The following is a 23,315-nucleotide window of genomic DNA, read 5'->3' as shown; positions in this document are numbered from 1 at the left end:
ACATGACCTAATGCAGAACCCAAACTGCTTGAAACACCTCCCATCAGCACAGAACTTGCCCCTTTCAGAGCCAACACATCACACCAGCATGAGTTTGGATATTAATACTTTGTAACAATTCCTCACAAAGGTCAAGTCTCCAAAGGCTTAAAATCACTTATTATAAGTGAAAGATCCTGCCAACATAGGAAATTATGAAGCAGTGCAATATTCCAGGACTCTATTTCCTGCACTGTTGATACCTAGGGTTGAAAAGTCCAGGTCTCCACGTGTGCAATTTCTTCAGCTGACAAGCAGCAGAAGCCCCCAAGTTCAGGAACAATAATACCCTCTTGGAGGCTCTATTCCATGGCTCCGGTGAGCTTCTCTAGAGCAGTCTGGTACTCTCGGCTATGAGCTGAGATGCAGCAGGTGCTACTCCCCCCTGAAGAAAACAGTCCACAGTCCCTGACCTTCTTGCAAGTTTTCTTGAACAAAAAACATGCATCTCATGTTATCTTTGATGTCAAAGGGCACTTTGATGGTAAGGACTAGTACTTGCATGTTACAGTTTATGTCACTAAATGTTCAGCGCAAAGTGTCTGATGCCAACACACAGCAGTCTGAACTAACCCAGTCTTCATCGGTTGCTCACACCTCGGAATCTGTGACGAGCCAAGCAGTGAGAAGCAGTGGGAAACACAGGAAGCTTTACTGTTTTGGAAGTTAGCACTTTCAGAGGGATGTCTCATGCAGCCTTGACTTGTCATAAATTCAACTTCTTCAGCTGCTCATATGTCACAAAGAACTAGAGTTATCAGTTAAGGCTGACAAAGAAAATGCCATCTTAACCCCAACACATAAAAACAGATCTACAAATAGCAAGCTATGAACAAATACATCTGGGCAGACCACATGCCATGAACGTGATTAAATCCGAGGGGCTCCATCCTAACCACCCCCAAAGACCTACCCATCAGGCTTCCCAAGGTCAGCTTACAACAGAAACATCACAGCTAAGATGCTTGAACCCCCTAGCTTCAGTTCCAAAAGCTTCTTCTAAGGTTATACCCACACTGCCTAGCTTTCGGGACCTGATTGCGGTGGGAAGAGTTTACAGCACAGAATTCTGTGTGAAAGAGAAACACAGCAAGCCCTGGGAAGCTCTCCTCAAGGGTTTCCGCTGGGCAGGCCTCCACGGAGGGAGACGCAGATAAAGAGAAACAGGGAACAGTGCAACCAACACCCCTACCTTATAACTCTGCCCTTTCAAGTCTAATGAACTGCCACTTCTTTCCCACCTCCCACTTTGGCATACAGGAAGTAGTACTTATAGGCCAAATAATTCTAGAGCTAATTAGTTTATACTTAGGCACTCTCTAAAATAAACATTCTAGAATACTGCGGCCAAACTAGATCCTTCCCAAGGCAGCTGGTGATATAAAAGCAATCCTGCGCCCTGGCTGGTTTGGCTCAGTGGTTAGAACGTCGGCCTGCGGTCCAGACCTGGGTTCGGTTTCTCTCTCTCTCTCTCTCTCTTCCTTTCTCTCCCTCCCACTCTATCTGAACAAAAAATGGAAAAATGTCCACAGGTGAGGATAAAAAAAAAAAGCAATCCTGCCTCTCTCTGAAATCATAAATACTCTCAGCTTTTAGAATAGAGTTAAATAGAAAGTTTTATTGATATCATTACCTTTCAATGACACCATCATTAAACCAAGATTCAGAGTGCCTAGCACACAGATTTTTTATTGCCTGAAAAAAAACCTGAACAATTATTTCTTGAATCAGAGGAACTTAAAAAACTGAAAACCAACTTCTAAAGTATAATTAATAACATGATAGTTTATACAAACAATATTCATTTAGCTATATCTGTTTTCATATCTATTGCAACAGAAAAGGATACAATGATATTCCAAGGACCAAGTCTCAACCAATTTGGCCAAAACCCTTTATATAGAGCAAAAAATCCTTCATTCTTCCATGTCTGTTGTAAGAGGAGAAAAAAGTTAACTTCCAACTTTCCAATTATGTCAAATGCATTAATAGTATCCAGACTGAACTAATTTATTTTTCTTAAAAATAAAATCCTGTTTGGAAGGACCATCTAAGAAATCATTGCCCTCTGCCTCTTTTTGGTTTTTAAAGACTTCTGCGTAAGAGACGACTAAGGTTCCATGCCAAACCATCCCACAACCAAAGCATGCTAAAAGAAGTTGAATAAGAAATGAGATTTCATTCCAACCAGAGTCTTTTGCCTCTTTTCCATTTGGGCCCACAAACAACTCAGTCATAAAGAAACAAAGCAGCCCTGGCAGGTTTGGCTCAGCAGTTAGAGCGTTGGCCCGTGGACCAGAGTCACAGGTTTGATTCCGGTCAAGGGCACGTACCTCGGTTGCAATTCAGTCTCCAGCCCTGGTCAGGGTCTTTCAGGAGACAACCAATCGATGTTTCTGTTTCTCTTTCTCTCCCCCTCCCTCCCTCCCACTCTGAATATAAATGGAAAAATATCCTCGGGCAAGGATTTAAAAAAAAAAAAGCCCTGGCCGGTTTGGCTCGCCTGCAATCCAGAGAGACCCAGGTTCAGTTCCCACTAAGGGTGCATAACTCGGTTGCAGTTTGTCCCCGGCTCTGCTTGGTCGTGTGGGTGGCAGCCACTCCATGTGTCCCTTTCACGTCGATGTTTCTCTCTCTCTCCTCTCTCCCTCCCACTCTATCTGAACAAAAAATGGAAAAATGTCCTCGGGTGAGGATAAAAAAAAAAAAGGAAACAAAGCAGCCTGGCTGGTGTGGCTCAGTGGATTGAGCATCATCCCATCAACTGAGGTCCCGGTTTGATTCCTGGTCAGGGCATATGTCCAGGTTGCAGGCTCGATCCCCAGTAGGGGGCGTGCGTGAGGCAGCTGATAGATGTCTCTCACATCAGTGTTTCTATCTCTCCCTCCCTTTCTCTTTCTCTAAAAAATCAATAATAAAAAAAAGAAACAAAGCTGGTGGCAAGATATAATTCAGAGCACCACTATTTCATGTTGTTGGGTAAATTATAAATAAGTGCCTTTGCTTCATTACAGCAATACTTAAGACTAGGAGGTGCCAGCATTATGCCGGAAAATGGAAACCGCAAAAGTGGCCTCTGATCTTTGTGGCTGCTAGCAATCTAGAAAGGGGACAGTAGCACACTTTTGTTTATTTAAACTAAAAATTACGGTAAGACTGATGTGTTCCTTTGTGAAATATCAGAATGAAGGATACTCATTCCATTTTGACCTAATAGGAAGGATATATATTTTGGAAGGAGACACAGTTCTACTACGATAACAGAAAATATGACTTTTTCACCCTTCACAGCAGAGCAAAGGTATAAAGAAAATGAGCTTTCATTTCTAAACATTCATCTTGACTTTGTATTTATAAAAGTTAGCCCGTGTGGCAAAAGCTCAGGGCTTTAGCGCATCGCTCGTCTCAAAGTTTAGTTACTTCTTAGTTTAAATAAATACATTATACATATTTGGGGGATAGTTTCATTGATTGAAGCAATCCACTAGAATGTTGACGATTAAGTAAAATAAATTATTCCAGGCACTATGCTGTTTTGTAGGCATTATCTCAATTATTTTTATAATAACCCTTTGATACAGGTTCTATTATTGTCCCTTTCACTTATGAGGAACTGAAGTATAGAGTCTGTACCTTGACCAAGTCACACAATTACAAGTGACAGATCCCACATCTATCTTGCTATAAACCCTGTATTTTTAAGTCATGATAAGAAATTCATGATAAGTGTGTCAGACGGAAGCTAATGAGCTATGAAAGAAATTCCCAACCCCACACAGACAGATTGACATTCATTCCCACCTGTAACAAGCAATCCAGGGTACCTGTGCACCCAGAGCCTCTGCCATCACGAAGGACTCTCTGATTCATCATACGTGTTCTCACAACATCCACAGGGTTGGAGGCCAGTGCCCCTGCCAGACCACAGGTGAAGCTTGAGCTATGAAGATACCATTGGAAATACAAAAAGGTCACCACCACCACTAACAAAGGCAAGAAACAGCCTCCTCCCAAACTATGTTAAAGTAACACTTAACAAGGTGAAATGTAACAAACGTGAGGACCATATGTAGGCAGCTGCACAAACGTCTTAAACACCAGCACTGATTACACTGGCTTATAAATTCCAACCTCAGCTAAGAATACCTTTGAGGTTCTGAAATGTCAAAGAATCCTGGAAACACGAAGGAACGTCCTCCAAGGATGATCTATTGCAATTATTTTCAACTTTTTTCATGTTATGGAACACATAAACTAATCACTAAAATTCTGTGGCACACCAAGAAATATATTTTTTGCGAGTCTGATAAAAAAAAAAAAAAGGAATAGCCCGGCTGGCGTGGCTCAGTGGTTGAGCATCAATCCATGTACCAGGAGGTCGCCAGTTCAATTCCCGGTCAGGGCACATGCCCAGGTTGTGGGCCCGATACCCAGTGTGGGGCATGTAGGAGGTGGCCAATTGATGTTCTCTCATCAATGTTTCTATCTCTCTCTCTCCCTCTCCCTTCCTCTCTCTCTAAAATCAATAAAGAAAAAAACACTTTCTTTTAAAACAAAAAAACTAATTAAAAAAAAAGAGTAATTTTGATTCATTCACCACTGGACGGCTATTGTGTTGGGTGCTGTGATTTTTTTGACAATCTAGGAGAAAAGAGGTCAGTGCCCCAGACTAAATAATCAGGTATTGATGTTTCAAAAATTCTGTGGCACATCAGCTGAAAACTGCTGATCTATTCACCTATAAGTAGACATCTGAGTAACTTTAGCCATATCATAACCATATTTTTCTTCAAGATCAGAGAAAAAGATTTCCTCGCTGTAGTGCCACCAGAGTCTTAGAGTCTACTAAACTTACAGTCTCGTAAGACTGCCACAGACCACACTTGGTGTCAAGGAACTCAGAGCAGCAGTTCTCAACTGCAGTACTACTGAGATTTTGAACCAGATAATTCTTTGTTGTGAACCAGATAACAGGTCTGTCCCTGGCCTCTACCTAGTAGATGCCAACAGTACTCACCCAGTCATAATTAAAGGAAGTCTCCAGAAATTGCCAAATGTCCCCAACAGGCTAGATTGCTCCTGAATGAATTAAACTATGATACATTCATACTAATCTGCAGTTATTAAACATAAATGAAGTCTATTTGTACTGCTATGGAAAAATATTTGGAATATTAAGCAAATAAGAAGCCCTGGCGAGGTAGCTCAGTCGGCTGGAGCGTCGTCCTAAACACCAAAACCAAAAGGTTGCAGATTTGATTCCCAGTCAGAGCACATACGTAGGTTGTGGGTTCAATCCCTAGTTGGAGCGAGAACGGGAGGCAACCAATCAATGTTCTCTCTCTCTCTCTCTAAAAAAAAAAAAAATCAATAAAATACAAAAACATATCCTCGGGCAAGGATTAAAAAGCAAGTAAAGAAGACAAATACTGCATAGTATCACTTATACATAGAATCTAAAAACAAATAAAAATTAGTCCAACTCACAGAAACAGAGAGTGGAAAAGTGGTTGCCTGTGGCTAGGGAGTGGGGAAAATAGGGAGATGGTAAAAGGGTACAAATTTTCAGTTATAAGATGAATAAGGTCTGAGGATCCAATGTATAACATGGTGAGTACAGCTGACAACACTGCAGTGTATAACTGAAATCTGCTAAGAGAGTACAGCTTAAATATTTTCACACACACAAACAAAAGGTAAATGTGAGGTCATAAATATGTTAATTAACTTGATGGGAAGACTCCTTCACAATGTATACATATTAAATCATCATGTACACTTCAACTATCTTTCAATTTTACTTTTCAATTATACCTCAAAAATGAAAAATAAAAATAATAATAAAAAGCAAGGAAAATGCAAAACATGATCTTTGTGTAATAAAGTACATGTAATATATTTTTTGTAGACATATTTGCATATGCATAGAAAACACCTGGAAGGTGCTTTTCAAACTATTAACAACTGCTACCTATGTAAAGGAATAAGGACTTTTTCTTTTTCCTGGTTCACTTTGGTGTCATTTTTCAAATATGAGAATATAGTATTTTTATACTAACCTTTAAAATTTCTATAAATTTGTAGCAAATTTCCACCCTAAACTCATGCATACCTAAAATATTAATTTAAAAATCCATAAACATACAGGAAGTGAGTGTACACAGTGTCTCCCATCAGGCCTGAGAGAATCAGGTGCTTCTTGGTGAGGTCGTAGACCGGCAGCTCCACGCCGACAACGATGGCGGCCCTCTGAGCAGTGAGGGACACTCCCTGAGCAAAAACATGGACAGCAGGGGTTCACATATCTCTACGCAGAACACGCCTTGCAAATGTGCAAAGGTTCTAATCCACAAACCATGGCCAATATTTATGTTTTTCAGCTGGTAGGTAGAAATATACAAACACCAGTAGAAAAGATCAGACTATAGAAAGTCAGAAGCTGCAAAGTTGAATTCTGATTTTGTCACTAACTGCACGACCTTGGCCAGGACAAGCAAACTCTCAGAGCCTCTCAGTTTCCTTGTACATACAGAGAGGTTATACTGGGTGACCTTTAGGATCTATTCTATGAACTGACAAGTTATTAGAATACTAAAAAAAAAAATTCAACATAACTGGGACCCCTTCTCCATAAGAATATTTTTAAAAAGCAAACAAACAGCCCTGGCCAGTTTGGCTCAGCGGTTAGAGCGTCAGCCTGCGGTCCGGAGAGACCCGGGTTCGGTTCCCGCTAAGGGTACGTACTTCGGTTGCAGTTTGTCCCCGGCCCTGGTTGGTCGTGCGGGTGGCAGCCACTCGATGTGTCCCTTCACGTCGATGTTTCTCGCTCTCTCTCCCTTCCTCTCTCTCCCTCCCACTCTATCTGTACAAAAAATGGAAAAATGTCCTCGGTTGAGGATTAAAAAAAAAAAAAAAAAGCAAACAAACAAAAAAGTGCTCAACCTTGCCCTGGCCGGTTTGGCTCGGTGGTTGGAGTGTTGGCCTGCGGACCAGAGAGTCCCGGGTTTGGTTCCTGGTAGGGGCATGTATCAAAAAAACAAAAAGTGCTCAACCTTCACAGAATTTTGTATATATGAATTATTCAAAAGGTACTTTCAAATCATCACATATTCTCCTTATTTCCATTTTACAGATAAAATATGTCACTCTTTTTCCCTTATTCCATTACCATTAGGATTAAATAAAATGATGGACATAGGAAAAATAAATTCAAAAAGGAAAAAAGGGGAAGAACTATGTCAGCTGGATCATTTTCAAGCTTACCTTCCACAGTCCTCTGGTTCCCTCTTGCTGGTAAATGTTAATGAAGTTGCCTATCATTCCTCCTTGGATGGTGCTGCTCTGTGCTTGCATCCGTATCTAGAGATTATTTAAAAGACCAACATGAGAAACAAACTAACACATTTCTGCCAACATACAGATCTCTGAAAAATCATGCAATCTGTTGTTTACTAACCATTAAAAGAAAAAAACTGTAATTATAAATATTACTATAATGCTAGTTTAAAATATCCTCTGTAGACTAAAATATATAGGCACTTTGAATTCAACAAAAAGCATATAATAGTCTAGAACATCTTGCATATAATAGGTCACTAAGTGTCAAAAGCAATTTAAATTTTTTTTAAATAGCCTGAAAAGGGAAGAAAATGCATTTCCCCCAGAGGTTACTAAGTAGCAAAGAGAGAACATGATGGTAATTTTGAAAATTTAACATAATTAGTAAGAATATTCTGTGTACTTGGCAACACTCAGCATGAACAAGCATATTTCTTTAATTAGTTACTCCAACTCACTATGATTTCCAACCAGCTGAACCAAAAGGAAAGCCAGCGAGTTTGCCATGGGACAGCCACATGACGCCTGTCATGCTCGGTTACACTTGAACTTACAAATGAACTTTACATCGGCCATAGTATTCACATGACCAAGATTCCAACATACAAATAATGTTTGAGGTAGCTCTCTGCATTTTTAAGAATGAAAAGATATTTCTCACTAAAAATGTATACCTTATTTTGGTTTAGGAAGCAAGTACATTACCTCTAACTTCTTAAAGGTAACTGTTACTGCCATGCTAACATGAAATTAAATCAAAATACATAAACCACCTTTCCATAGCTTTGATACACATTTAAGAGATTAATAGAGCCCTGGCTGGTGTGGGTCAGTGGTTAGAGGGATGGCCTGTGCACCAAAGGGTCTCGGGTTCCACTCCCGGTCAAGGGCATGTACCTGGGTTGCCCTTTGACCTGGTCGGGGTGTGCACAGGAGGCAACCAATAGATGTGTCTGTCTCACAATGATATTTTTCTCTCTCTTTCTCCCCTCACTCCCTCCCTCCCTCCCTTCCACTCTCTCTAAAAATCAATGGAAAAAATATCCTCGGGTGAGGATTTAAAAAAAGAGAGAGTAAAAGAAGTATGGGTATTTTTCTCCAGCAATCTTGCCCCACCATTGGGAACATTATGGTAAGAGTGCCTTCACACACTGTACCTTCCCCCACATGACTGTAGTGTACTCAGCATGGTGCCGTGTAAAGTTTTGATGTTTGTCAGAATCTCCTATCAGATCGAAGGCTCTCTCAGGACAGGGTCTTTGTCTTACACATTTTTAGATTCTAAATACCAAAAGCTGTCCAACTGGTATAAGATAGAAGCATAGTGAATTCTGGTTAGATAATATGAAAAATAAGGAGAGGAAGGGAGAAAGAGGAATATCTGAGAGGATTCAAAAAGTAACTGAAGACTAATTTTTATTTATTTATTTTTTAATTTTTATTTTATTAGTTTATTCCCTTGCCTTCTTCCAAAAAGGATTTAGGAAGGCTGTAATCCCTGGCATTGTCAACAAGGTCATTTAATATGTTATGCCTTGCAGGAGGCGGCCAATCGATGTTCTCTCTCATCAATGTTTCTATCTCTCTCTCCCTCTCCCTTTCTTTCTCTCAAAAATCTATAAAGGGGGAAAAATTTTTTTTAAAAAAAAGTAGTATGTTATGCCTAATTGTGATTAAGTAAATGTTTCCATTAGTATTTCCTATACATTAACATAACAATGTATTCAGAAATGGTCATTAATACGCAGACTTCTGTAAAACTGGAAGCCAATCTATGTTTTAATGAACCAATAAAACAAGGGAGATTTCCAATGAAAAATCCAAATGCATCTAAACCTAAATTTTTTTTCTGCTTAATCACCAAAAAACTCTTCTCTAAAATGGGCTCTACTTTTTTTTTTTAAATCCTCACCTGAGGATATTTTTCTATTTATCTTTAGATACAGTGGGAGGGAGGGAGAGACAGAAACATCGATGCTGAGACAAACCCATCGATTGGTTGCCTCCTACACCACCCTGACCGGGGCCAGGACGGAACCGAGACCAAACTGAAACCAAATGGAAACCAAGGTACACGCCCTTGACTGGAATCAAACCCGAGACTCATTGGTCCTCAGGCCGATGCTCTAACTGCTGAGTCACACCCAGCCAGGGCAAAATGCACTCTACTTTTGAGCCCATCTGTCTCAGTGGGAACGCCACCTAGTGGATATTTATGTTAGTCTTCACAACAGTTAAATTATAAACAGACCCCACACACACAGCATGTTATGTTCTCAATTTTCATGATCTGAACATTGTTCTCGGTAAGAAAATGTGGTCTGTGACTAGAAAATACAGGGAGAATTACTTACTTTCAAAACATCAGTTGGATTGGCAATGGCTGAGGATATAACTCCAGAGAGAATTCCACAGACCACATTAATCAGAAGAGTTTCATCTGTAAACAAAGACAGTATTTGACTTTTCATATATACAGAGCTCTTCGCGTGAATAACTCAAATACAGGCATAACTCATTTACATACCACTTGTTCCTCTTAAGTGGCGGTTCTCAACCTGTGGGTTGCGACCCCTTTGGGGGTCAAACAACACTTTCACAGAGGTCGCCTAAGACCATGGGAAAACACACATTTCCGATGGTCTCAGGAACCGAGACACCGCTCCTCTATCCGTCTCCAGGCGGGTCCGCCCACGTGCAGATACGCCCACATACAACATGAGGAACCGTATTAAAGGGTTGCGGCATTAGGAAGGTTGAGAACCACTGCTAAGAGAATAAAGAAATGTATGCCTTTGTGAATCAAGTCATTTCAAAGGGATTAGGAATTTTGCTGGCTACAGGGATTTTACTTAGCAAACTTCCCTTTCCTGCCATCTGAAAAGGAATGAGAATTATCACGCAAAGTGAGTAACCGTCTACCACTTCAGTTTTGTGTGTAAATACAGACCATTGTAGTAATTAAGATGAGGTATGTTTGGTAGGAGAATAAAAAAGACATAGTCCTATGAGAAGGCGGAGACCAGGTTTTAAAGCACATCTATATTTAATAGGAAGCATCCTGAAGCACTTTCAAAGCGTCTTAGCTCCTGCTCGCCACTCTCACACAGCAGTTAGTTGGTGCTTGCCTCTTTGTAAAAACAGAGAAGGTTCTATGGATTAAAGCAAAGTCACAGAGCCAACCAACAATAGAGTATTAGAACTTGGTTCTTAGTACTGAGAAATGTATTCACTGCTTTTCTGAAATATAGGTTATAATTCCTATGATTTTAGAAAATTTTAAGTTGGCTACAACTGTAACAACATGTCCTCTAGTCTAGGCATTCTAGAGATGAGGATAACTAATCAAAATGTTTGCTCCTCTTCACTGTTACTCCCCTAAATCCAGCTGATAACTGACTTGGTATAAGGACAATTCATTTAGACTTTACACCTTGAGTTCTCAGCAGCAGTCAAGTCACAAGATAAAGAAAACCTGATACAAAACCACAAAACTTGAATAAAAAGACAACCCCCCCTCCTGTCTACAAGTGAAAAAAAGATTCCCCACTGACCTTCTGGGCGTTCCACAAACAATCGCTTCAAGCTCTGGTAAGTGCCTATCTTGATGGTGCCATAGGAAGCCTGGCGTAACATCGCAGGGGCAATCCTGTCAAACCAGTGTACAAAGGGACAAAAAAATTCTAAAAATCACCTGCAATCCTCTAGAAGACCCATAGTCAGAAATACAGTCACCCATTTGCCTTCCACAAACTACACTAAAACAGATGTCTTAAAATTAAAACTCCAACAAAAAACATATTATTTTAAAAATATACAGGTATAACCCAAAAAGGATATAACTACTTAAACAAATAATTAGTTCACTAAGTGAAAGCTCAGCCCTCATTTATTCTCAATGAAACTGTAAGTGAACATGTGGTTCTATTTGCCCATTCATGTTAAAATGAAAGGCTTTAGCCCTGGCCGCTTTAGCTCAACGTTCAGAGCATCTTAGAGCCTCGGCCTGTGCACCAAAGAGTCAAAGGTTTGATTCTGGTCAAGGGCATGTACATCGTACCTTGGTCGCCGTTCGATCCCTGGCCCTGGTCGGGTTCGTGCAGGAAGCAATCAGTCAATGTGTCTCTCTCACACTGATGTTTATTTGTTTGTTTGTTTCTCTCTTTCTCCCTCCCCTCCCCCTCTAGCTGAAGATAAATGGAAAAATATCCCCGGGTGAGGACTTAAAAAAAAATGAACGGCTTTCTTTTCTCCATATGAAGCACACCATGAAATCTGGCCCCTGGAAGCGGCACCCACTCGCGCGCTCTGGAGCTCACCTCCCACCTCCTTGGGGGTCCTGTTTCAGTTATTTCCTCTCCCTCTCGTTTCCCTCCCTGACCCCAGAACCACCTGGTGGCATTTGCACTCCCAGCTCTCTGTTTGCATTTCCACTTCCTTCTCGAATGCAATCTGGCTTACCTCCACCTTCTCCATCAAAACAGGTAGCCAAATGACATCTGTGTTGCTAAATTAAGTAATGCTTTTCAAATGGCATCTTATATAACATCTCGCAGTATTTGTTACTGTCCACCCTTTGTCTTCCTGGCAGCTGTCTCCTCCCTGCCACACAACACTGCCCTCTCCCATTTCTTTTCTTTCATCTATAGCATCCTACCTGCCCTCTGGGTTTCCCAGAATCTGTCCTATGCTTTCATTTCTCCTTGCTCCACACAATGCCTGGGTGAGCTCACCTATTCCCATGGCTTTAAATGACAATTCTTCAATTCATGTTTCCAACACTGATCCAAAGATACATTTCTAACTCCGTCCTAATTTCTCAATTCACATATATGACACCTACCTCCAGATCAAGTGACCCACACCGAACTAATTATCTTCCCTGTCTAAACAATCACCTCTCCTCTTCTGTTTCCTAGAAACAGAAGGAAACTCCCATGTAGACAATAGCCAAAACCAGAAATCAAGACATTAGCTGTTGTCTCCTCCTTCCCCACAAACCCCCTCATATATTAGGTCAAATAATATGTCAATCCTATGACATAACTAGCTTTCTAGACTGTCTTTTTTTCTCCATCCCCCAGCCAACCCCCAGGTCAGATCCTTGTCTCTGCTTCTGACAGGACGGCCTGCTTCCAGTGTTACCAGTCTCTAATTCTTCCCCCGTGGCAGGCAGGCATCTTTTTATAACGGAACCTAACCATGGCAGCCCCTCTACTCAAAGCCCTTCAGTGGCTCCTGTCTGCCACAGGTAGAGCAAACTCAAGTTGCAGGTGCTGGATAGAAGCTGTAGTGAGTCAAGTGGGCTGGACCTAACTGCACATACACATACATACACTATGTGAGTGGCAGAGGTTTTAGAGAAACAGAGAAAACACTGTTCACTATTATCAGAAGTGAATGAACGTGGGCCCAGATGTTGTTTTCCCTTGAGAAGATGGAATCTTAGGTTTTTATGTATAGTTTCTCATATTTAAAGTACTGGCTCAGCCCTGGCCGGTTTGGCTCAGCAGTTACAGCGTCCGCCTGCGGTCTGGAGAGACCCGGGTTCAGTTCCCGCTAAGGGCGCGTACCTCGGTTGCAGTTTGTCCCCGGCCCTGGTTGGTCGTGCGGGTGGCAGCCACTCGATGTGTCCCTTTCACATCGATGTTTCCCTCTCTCTCTCTTCCTCTCTCTCCCTCCCTCTCTGTCTGTACAAAAAATGGAAAAATGTCCTCGGATGAGGATAAAAAATAAATAAATAAATAAAAAATAAAGTACTGGCTCAATCAAAAAGCAAAATCCTCCAGAGGCTGGTAGGTCAGAGGGCTGAGGGGTACCAGTTTCGGATCTGTGGTATCTGGGGCAAAAGCAAGGTGCTCAGCACGACCTGAGGGGGTCCAGGTCCTAACACCTTATTAGCACCAACTCCACCTCTTGCTATTCACCATCTCCTACATAACACCCATGCTGAATTACTTGCAGTTTCTAGCTGTACTCTGCTCTCCTGCACATACTTTTGGAGCAGCATAGTTTCTCTCTAACTTCACCCAGCTAACTCTTCTTAATCCTTCAAGATACGAGCCGGTTTCTCCTGAATAGAGCAACTTTCCTGAAAACCCATTTCCTCCCTTATCCCCAGTCTGGGACTGATACCTCTGCCAGTCTCTAGGACTTACCAGACTCCACTGTAATCCCAGGAAGTCGTCTGCAGCCCCAGTGAACAATAGTTCCTTCAGGACTAGGTGCTGCTGCTGGTCCCTCTTTGTCCTCCCAGATCCATTCTCACCCTTCTCCGTTCTGCTCCGTGCCCTGAGAGGCTGGTGCCTACGGACTCCATCACCCGGTCGCCACTGCCGGCTGCCTTTCCGGTGGATTCAGCCAGCAGATGAGGGGACGGAGGGAGGAGGAAGTAGAGGTACTTCTTCCTCAACCTGGGCACTACCAAAGCATCCCTTGACAGCTACTCTTTGTTCCTTCAAGGCTCCATCTTTGGGTTGGTAACAATTCCTCACTTTGCTAGTTTTTAGGTATCTCAATATCCTTCATTTGTTCTCTTGACCCTTAAGTAGTCCCTTCATTAAACTCTCTTCATTTAAACCACCCGGATGAATGATGTGTCTCACAGGGATTCTGGATGACATAGGACCCTGTTCTACTTACTTTCCTATCTAGTGCCTACGGCACACTGTTTATTAAATATTGAATAAAAGAAAAGTAGTTCAGTGCAACTCTTACCCATGGAGAATACTACATCATTTTCATAATGACAAAAACTTTGGTAATTCAAAACAGCCAGGGGAAAGGGCTATTTTCAGAGTTAAACACTAAATTTACAGGATGTTTTTTTGTTTTGTTTTGTTTTGTTTTTTATCCTCACCCAAGGACATTGTTCCATTTATTGTTCAGATAGGGCAGGAGGGAGAGAGAGGAAGAGAGAGAGAGAGAAACATCGATGTGAAAGGGACACATCGAGTGGCTGCCACCCGCACAACCAACCAGGTCCGGGGACAAACTGCAGCCGAGGTACATGCCCTTAGCGGGAACCGAACCCGGGTCTCTCTGTACCGCAGGCCGACGCTCCAACCGCTGAGCCAAACCGACCAAGGCAGGATGTTTTTTTTAAAACAAGTGTAATTTTGACCTAGCCAGTATGGCTCAGTGGACTGAGTGTCATTCCATGGACTGAGAGGTCCCAGTTCAATTCCTGATCAGGGCACATGCCTGGGTTGTGGGCTTGATCCCCAGTGAGGAGCACACAGGAGGCGGCCGATCAATGTGTGTATCTCATATCAGTGTTTCTATCTCTCTCTTTCCCTTCCTCTCTCTCTATAAAATCAATTAAAAAAATATATTTTTAGCCCTGGCCGGTTTGGCTCAGTGGTTAGAGCATCGGCCTGCGGTCCGGAGAGACCCGGGTTCGGTTCCCGCTAAGGGCACGTACTTCGGTTGCAGTTTGTCCCCGGCTCTGGTTGGTAGTGTGGATGGCAGCCACTCGATGTGTCCCTTCACGTCAATGTTTCTCTCTCTCTCTCCCTTCCTCTCTCTCCCTCCCACTCTATCTGTACAAAAAATGGAAAAATATCCTCGGGTGAGGAAAAAAATATATATATATTTTTAAAAGTATAATTTTATATTATTGTCTGTATTTGAATATAATAAAAACATAGTTTCACCACAACATTCACTATGTAAAATACATATAAATACAATAAAGTTGACATTAAAAATAAAAAATCTGCCTGGCCAGTGTGGCTCAATGGCTGAGCGTCGACCCATGCACCAAGAGGTTTCCAGTTTGATTCCTGGTCAGACATGCCCAGGTTGTAGGTCAAATCCCTGTGGGGGGCATGCAGGAGGCGGCTGATCAATGTTCTCTCTCATCGATATTTCTCTCTCCCTTCCTCTGTAATATCAATAAATAAATAAATTTTTTTAATGAAAAATTTACCATGTTTCTTGTTCTTTTTCATACACCTCAAACTTTACTTTTTCTCTATGAAGTCTTAGTCTGATAGACTTCCATTTGAAAGTTCAACAGCAGCCCTGGCCGATTTGGCTCAACGTTTAGAGCGTCAGCCTGCGGTCCAGAGAGACCCAGGTTCAGTTCCCGCTAAGGGCACGTACCTTGGTTGTAGTTTGTCCCGGACCCTTGTTGGGTCATGCGGGTGGCAGCCACTCGATGTGTCCCTCTCACGTCGATGTTTCTCTCTCTCTCCCTCCCACTCTATCTGAACAAGATATTGAAAAAAAAAAAAAGTCCTCGGGTGAGGATTAAAAGAAGAAAGTTCAACAGTAAAATATAAACTTACAAAGGTCACTCACCCCGAGTACAATGCTTTTAGGCCTTCTTCTCGGCCTATCCTCACTAACGCATGTAACATTCCTCGATACCGAATTTCTTTAAAGTTTGCATCATTTGTCTGGCCTTGAATCTGGAGCCGTGTCTTGGTCAAATCAATTGGAAATGTACCTTAGAATTTTAAAGAAAGAAATATTTTCACTTAAAGAAATTCTACTAAGTAAAGGATAGAGAGTGACATATTACTGAGGAGAGACAGATACTTTACAATCTTTTTTCTATTAAAAAATGGTAACCAGCCCTGGCCAGTTTGGCTCAGCAATTAGAGCGTCGACCTGCAGACCAAAAAGTCTCAGGTTCTATTCCTGGTCATGGGCATGTACCTGGGTTGCAGGTTCGATCCCCAACCCCAGTCAGGGTCGCACAGGAGGCAACCAATCAATGTGTATTTCTCACATTGATGTCTCTCTCTCTCTCTCTCTCTCTCCCCCCTCCTCCCTCTCTTCTACTCTAAAAAATAAAGTAAAAAACAAAACAAAAAATCCTCGGGTGATGATCAGCAACAACAAAAAAGGAACCAAAAGAGTTTTTTAAAAGGCATAAATAAAGTTTCCTTTCTTTATAGTTTAATTTATGTTCCATCTTATTCTACATAAGATTTGAGGAAACTGCACTGCTGTAAAAAAGTAGATACATGGAATGATTTAGGAAACCTAAAATATAACTTATTTTTGCCTGGCTGGGTGGCTTAGTTGGTTAAGCATCATCCCGTACACCAAAAAAAGTTGTGGGTACAGCCCCTAGTCGGGGCACGTATGGGAGGCAACTGATAAATGTCTCCTTCTTTCTCCCCTATATATATATATATATATATATAGAGAGAGAGAGAGAGAGAGAGAGAGATATCTCCATCCTCAGGTGAAGATTAAAATAAAAAATAAAAAAATTGGGTTCATTTTCAAATTCTATAGTCTGAAAGTAATTCTGTTAAAGTAAAAAGTTTAAAAAGGGCCCTGGCCGGTTTGGCTCAGCGGTTAGAGCGTTGGCCTGCGGTCCGGAGAGACCCGGGTTCGGTTCCCGCTAAGGGCATGTACCTCGGTTGCAGTTTGTCCCCGGCCCTGGTTGGTCGTGCGGGTGGCAGCCACTCGATGTGTCCCTTTCACGTCGATGTTTCCCTCTCTCTCTCTCCCTCCCACTCTATCTGTACAAAAAATGGAAAAATGTCCTCGGGTGAGGATAAAAAAAAAAAAAAGGTTAAAAAGGGCCTAACAGACAGTCCACTCAAATATGTGAAATTCATACTCAGTAAATGTGCTTTAGTGAATCTATGGGAGGAGAGCCCACCCACACAAGAACATGGATGGGTGGTTAATCCGCCTCAACCCCTGGGCACCAGTCCTCGCTGGCCCCTGGGGGGCAGCCTTCATCCCAGGACAGCAGTGACTGAGCCCTGGAAGCAAATGAAGTACCCAGCACAGAACTGGGCACTCAGCAGCCATTCAATCAATATTTGTTAAATGAATGATTCCAGGGAATAAACAAAGGAATAAACAGCCTGATGTGGACCTCAACTAATGGGAAGAAGTCATTAATAGGATATGGATCCTGTGCGTAATCAGAAAGCGACAGCATAGCGACAGTCAATCGAATCTGGCTCAGGGAAGAACTTGCAGCTCCTCAAACTTCTTAACGGTCAAATGTGGTAAGGGTGAGGGCAAAGCAGGGGAACAGACAAGGAAAATAAGGACTGATGTAGTTCAAAAATAATTCAGAAAACTTCTGTTTGATCAAGAGGTTCAACTTTCTCCCCACTAAACTTTGAACTCTAAACTGCCAATAAGTAGCCAAAAATGGCTATTTTTGTTTAAAAAGGCATACCAAAAGCAGAAAATTTTGTATTCTGAGATTAATGTTTCATAATGTCACATTCTAAGCTTGAACTATATTCACATCAAACACCAAGTGTACAGTAGGTGACTTGACCTGACTCCAGTACCCACTCCTTACCGCATTCAGCTGTGATGGAGGCCAGCCCTCCGTACACAAAGGGCTGCCAGTTGAGTGCTGACATTCTCGCTCCTGTCCTTCTCCTTCGATTCACAGAAACAGCCTCCAACAGGGTTCTTCCTGGGAACAAAAGAAAGACGTGTCAAAGTTGGAACTTCTCACACAGGTATCTTTAAACTTGTGTTTCATTTGGAGAGTGCTATCATATGCTATCAATGAAACTCCCCTGCAGAATCTGAGACAGGAACCCTGCCTCAATGAAGCAACGCATCCCTATCTACTTAACCCCAAATCAGCAACTACTATTCTCACTTTATCAGTTGCCTAACTCTCATTCAAGCCTTAAGAAAGGAATCCAATATACTGATATCTTGATAGGTGTATATGTATTCAGTATAGTACAACAGAGGCTATTTTCTGGAGAGGCTATTTTCTGTTCTTCAGTATCTGTTATTTGTCACTGTCTTGGTGAGTCCCTCCTGGGAGGCACTGAAGTCCCTCGCTGCAGTCCAGTGTCACAAGGTAAAATACACTTCTAGTTTACACTCTATAAATGTTAGCTCGCTTTTCTTCTCCCTATTATGTAATAGCTGGGACGCAGCTTTGTGTGAAGGAAAGAGGCAGACTCTGGGGTTAGAGCCATACCACTTCCTTTCAAGGGAAGTTCCTGTTCACATCTGGTTTTTCTTCATTAACAACAACATTATCATCATCATCCATCACAGCAGCCAACAAAATCAATTAGGGGTAGAGCCCATATTTTTCTTCACGAAGCTAAATAAAATACCTAGCTTTCAGAGGCCTACTATAAATCACTATTGACAAGACTATCAGTTCTCTGGACCACAGGCCAACGCTCTAACCGCTGAGCAAAACCAGCCAGGGCAAGATTGTCAGTTCTCAACAAAGTCAAGCAGCTTGCTTAAACTAAGAGAAAACAAGGAACCCAAAGGGGACCCTAAGTAGGTCTACCAATAGCTATTCCTCATTTATGGACATTAAGCATATTCTGAATGATTAAGAGTGAGGCAGAAGGCCCTGGGCATAGAACTAGAAAATCATCATATGCTTTATGTATTTCAGTACCAAGAACATGCCCTGTCCTTGAAAATTCATCTTTCTGTTATCCTTGAAAACATTTAATAATATCTGTACTTAATTCTTAGCCTTAATAAATTCATAACTAATATAATGATTTACACTGTAAGTTATAGACTGTCCAATAATTCATTTACTGTCCAGTAGTACCTTCCTCAACCCACTGTTGGATTTTGCTGAATCCAAGTTAAAAAACAAAATGATAACTACAGGCCCTGGCCAGGTAGCACAGTTGGCTGTGGGATCGATCCTGGGTCAAGGCACATGCAAGAATCAACCAATGAATGTACAAATAAGTGAGAAAACAAATCGATGTTTCTCTCTCTCTCTCAAAAATCAGCTAAAAATTATAACTACATGACAATGACACATGGAAGTGTTCAATATAAACGATTTCAGTGGATACCCCCAACAAGTTTGGAATGGGAGGAACGAAAAACAGACCAGGAAGCCAAGTCTCAGCTGATGGAGACAGAGCTGGGCTTCCATCCCCAAGCATTCTGATTCGAAGTGCAGGGTTCTTTCTGCTGCCACAGGAGGCTGTGCACGATCATAAAGGAGTGATAGCGTTTTAATTAAGGAGAAAATATTATTAAGTAGCTTCAAAAGATACTACTGATAAGGTGCATCTTATAAACAATACAAATGTGCTTAATTTAAGAAAAAAGCCTCAAGAGAGAATACAATATTCAGAAGGTAATCAATCTAAACAGGGATACAACAAAGATAGTATTCATATGATTCTTTTTTTCAGGGTACTTTTACTGAGATGAAAGTCACATACTATAAAATAAACCATTTAAGCAAGCACTTCAGTAGCACTTAACTACATTCACAATGTTGTGTAAGCACTACCTTTATCTAGTTCCAAAATATTTCATCACCCATAAGAAAACTGTTAAGCACCTGCTTCCCATTACCCCCTTTCCCTGGCCTCCATATGATTATTTTTGGCTGTGATCTGCATATGCATCTAGCATCTATGTGGAACAGAAAGGACTCCTTCTTAGTGGTTTCTAATCTGGCTGAGGAACATCTTAAAAATACGGACACCAGGTCCCCATCTACAGAATAAGGATCTCAGGGACATCCCAAGCATCTGTGTTGTTACTGAAAATCAGTAGGTTAAATATATTATGGCAACTCACACCTTGGAATACTTATCACTTAAAATCCTATTTTAAGTACTTAATTCTCAAAGATGACAATACAGTTCATCCTTTTTATTCATCTTGTTAAGTAGTGATTTTTTTCTACAGTGAATATATTATGTGTGTCTATATATTCATTTATATGGACATACACACACACACACAAAAGATATCCTCTAAAATAACAGCAAAAATTTATGGGAAATGAAAGTATACTACTAATTTTAAAACAAAATATTTTTTAAAGACACCGTCATATGGCTTCATGTCATCTCAGTGATTAACTTCCTGGTTTCATGCCACTATTTTTGTTTGTTTATTTTGCTAGTTTAGTTTTAATGCAATTTGGATGCTTTTGCTTCTGTTGGTTTTGATATTAAGTTTTTAGTTAGATGACAACCCAGAGGTTCTGGATTATACTCATTTGTAAATGTTCAACTAGAGCTCAAAATTGTTGTGGAATTGCCTCCCGATGGTTTTAAGTCACGTGGGATGGTAGACCCCCCTAGTTCCTATTCTGATGTTCTATCACAGTAAATGCATCTTCCACAAATGAGTGTCCACTCCTGCATTCCGAGTTAAACTCTAAGAAAATACTTTCTGTTCAATTACAATTTTAAAAAATTAGCTAGGAAGAGAGGGAAAAAGAACTTTTGGGGTTCTTCACTTTTCCTTTCCAAAAGCTAAGACTAGATCCCTGAACAGTTAAGACTACTGTGCCTCATGCCTGGGTTGCGGGCTCCATCCCAAGTAGAGGCGTGCGGGAGGCAGCTAATCAATGTTTCTCTCTCCCTCTCCTTTCCTCTTTAAAAATCAATTTAAAAAACATATTAAAAATAAAAAATAAAACTACTGTGCCTTCCCAAGTTAATGTTTAAGTCCAAGAATAATTTGGCTTAAATAACAACCAGAGAACATCAGTAGTTGGTCAAGCATCCAAACAAGAAAAGGTTCTAGCAAAGACTGGAATGTCCAGTAAGCTATACTGGCCACAGCCAGTTGAGACAGGGCTTGTTATCTCAGACTGAAATCTCTGTTCGGTAAACTAAGCCATTTCTTTGTTTTTTGAGCTCTTTGGAAGGGTTCTCTGTCACACACATCCCTTAACTTCCTAGCACAATTTTCGGGGACAATCCCAACTTTAATGAAGTATCAAGACTGACAGGCTAACAAAGTCAGGGAGACTGATGTGTCCCTAGCAATAACTAGTGTTTAGGCAACACCTCCGCCTGAGATTCAGGGAAGGGATTACAACTTGGTAAAAATTCCAGGGTCAGGTACAGCAGGGGCTGTCGATCAATTCCCACCCTGCACTTCTCTTTAGGCAGAACCACAGCCTGATTGTAACTCTCAGAGGCCCCTTCTCTTTGCTGCCTTCTGAACACAATACTAACAACAACAGATGTCACTGAATATCTGATACGTTAGGCATTGCTGTACGTTTTCCACTTAAAGAATTTTATTTAATCATCACAACTCCATGAAACAGGTATAATTATCCACATTTCACAAATGAAATACAGCTTCAGAGAGGAAAAATGCCTTTACCTAGTCACACAACTACCAAGTACTCCAACTAAGGTCTCCGAAAGAACGAATGTACTACATGTACCACAAAGCCAAACACCATTTTCCAAAGGCTGTTAAAAAATATTGCCCAACTGGTATGGCTCAGTGGATTGAGCATCGTCCCATGGACTGAGAGGTCCCACCGGGTTTGATCCCCCCAGTCAGGGCATATGTCCTGGTAGGGGGCTCAATCCCCAGTAGGGGGCGCGCAGGAGGCAGCCGATTGATTTTTCTCATCAATGTTTCCGTCTCTCCCTTCCATCCTCTAAAAAAAATCAATAAAAATATATATTTTTTAAAAGTATATATATATATAGGGCGGTGGGAGGGTAGAAATTCTGAACATTCAGAATAAATGTAAGATTTTCTTGCTAGAGAAATACAAAACTGTTTGTATGTTTGTTTGTTTAAGTGTCTCCTGAGTGCAAACGTGTGTACAAATCATGAATTCCAAAAGAGTCTCCCTACACTTAGGAAATATGCTGTTACATATCCTCTCAACTCTATTTTCTCTTACTTAGCACTTATTTTCTCCTTACCATATTTGTACAGCTGCAAAGAGAGGTAATTAAATACAGTAATCACTACTGGAACTTCTGAAAGCTTTCCAAGTTTCTCTAACATATTTACTTACTTGTGTTCAGTATGCAGTCCTAAACTGTAATCTATCTCTAAATTTCAGTGTGTTCATAAACCTTTTTTCCACACAGTACTGCCTTCTATGAACCTATTTCCCTTTTTTTTTAAGGGTCCAGGAAGAAAAATAAGCTCATCACAGACTTATAAATGTGAGATTTAAAAGGAATCTTAGAAATTATATCTCATTTCGCATATATTAACTGATTCCATAATCACAAAACTTGCAGTCACAAAGCCAAGACCAAAATTCATGCCTTTCAACTTTTCTCACTACTTGAGCGGAATGAATCTAGGTATGCTGGCAGTCCCGAAACCGTTTTGCTCTTCTTGCGCAGGAACAATAATGCTGATCATTGCAACTGATCTACATGAAATTACACCTAGAAACACGCTAAAATCCAGAGCTACCTTAACTTCCCGAGCACATTAATTCAACCCGTCCCTGCGAACCTGAGCCAACCTGGCGGGTTCCCGGGGTGATTCAAAGCACAGCGTGCCCTGTCCTGGAGCAGAAGCTGGCCGGCGCCCTGGCTGCACTCTGAATGAGGCGCGAGTGGGGGGATGCAGAGGCAGGCGCAACACGCCGCGGGGGCAAGAGGTGCCAGACCGGCCTCACGCCAGGACCAGTGACGCTGGAAGAGAAGTCGCCCCTCACCGCCAAGTGAGCAGGGAAGCAGCGGCCACTCCAGAGGAACCCGCCCTGGGCCCTGCACGCGACCCGCAGGGCAGAGACTGCGCCGGGTCTCTCCGAACGCAGCCCCGCTCTCCGGGACCGCAGTCCCAATCACGGCCCGGCCCGGCCCCGGCCGTCCGAGGGGCCGCACTGACTGTGCCCGGCGCCGCGGGGAAGGGGGACGGGCCGGAGGAGGGGCGACCTGGAGCACGCGCTGAGCGGCCGGGAACTTACCGAGCGGCCGCGGCCCAGCACCTCACCTACCCAGGGCCTCGCCAGGCGGCAGGAGCAGCACTGCCCGGAAGCTGGAGGAAAGGTTGCTGGGCGGGGGAGGGGCGGACCAGAAGGCCGCGCGCAGCCCCGCCCCGGCCCCGCCCGCAGCCTCGGCTCCCATTGGCCTTCCTCCACCCTGTCCCGCCCGGCCACGCCCACGGGAGCCCGCCCCTGGCTGGCGGCCAAGGAGTGGGGAATCCTGCAGCGGGCTCCCCACGAGCAGGAGTGGCAGCCACACCGGACGCGG

The 23,315-nt window shown here is 42.2% G+C and overlaps 1 protein-coding gene across 5 annotated transcripts; it reads right to left on the bottom strand.

The window, feature by feature from the left end:
• Positions 1–617: 617 nt before the first annotated feature.
• On the bottom strand, positions 618–23,089 carry SLC25A30 (solute carrier family 25 member 30). Of its 5 annotated transcripts, none has more exons than XM_036250387.1 (10): positions 19,208–19,318; positions 17,666–17,785; positions 15,682–15,829; positions 10,932–11,026; positions 9,732–9,817; positions 7,303–7,398; positions 6,185–6,309; positions 3,841–3,979; positions 1,889–1,969; positions 618–787 (listed from the first exon to the last, which is right to left on the bottom strand). In XM_036250387.1, exons 1-10 carry the CDS (start codon positions 19,260–19,262, stop codon positions 746–748), a joined length of 987 nt encoding a protein of 328 aa, XP_036106280.1. In that variant the 5' UTR covers positions 19,263–19,318; the 3' UTR covers positions 618–745. The 5 variants fall into 5 exon arrangements, with proteins under 5 accessions (XP_036106280.1, XP_036106281.1, XP_036106279.1 ...); XM_036250388.1 differs by lacking the exon at positions 19,208–19,318 and adding an exon at positions 23,030–23,089 and having other exon boundaries at positions 624–787; positions 10,932–11,035; XM_036250386.1 differs by having other exon boundaries at positions 624–787; positions 10,932–11,035; positions 19,208–19,321.
• Positions 23,090–23,315: the final 226 nt, after the last annotated feature.

Source organism: Molossus molossus, unplaced genomic scaffold (assembly GCF_014108415.1).
Source record: "Molossus molossus isolate mMolMol1 unplaced genomic scaffold, mMolMol1.p scaffold_m16_p_9, whole genome shotgun sequence".
Classification (NCBI taxonomy): Eukaryota; Metazoa; Chordata; class Mammalia; order Chiroptera; family Molossidae; genus Molossus; species Molossus molossus.
This window is presented reverse-complemented; position numbering and strand designations above follow the sequence as displayed.

Excerpts from the sequence above, each read along its gene's own strand:
- SLC25A30 (XM_036250386.1), bottom strand. The coding sequence starts at position 19,262 with ATGCTTGGGGATGGAAGCCCAGCTCTGTCTCCATCAGCTGAGACTTGG. Across the intron at positions 9,818-10,931 it reads GTTTGTGGAACGCCCAGAAG|ATGAAACTCTTCTGATTAAT; the intron begins GTCAGTGGGGAA and ends CTTTGTTTACAG. Across the intron at positions 6,310-7,302 it reads GAACCAGAGGACTGTGGAAG|GGAGTGTCCCTCACTGCTCA; the intron begins GTAAGCTTGAAA and ends GTTTTTGCTCAG.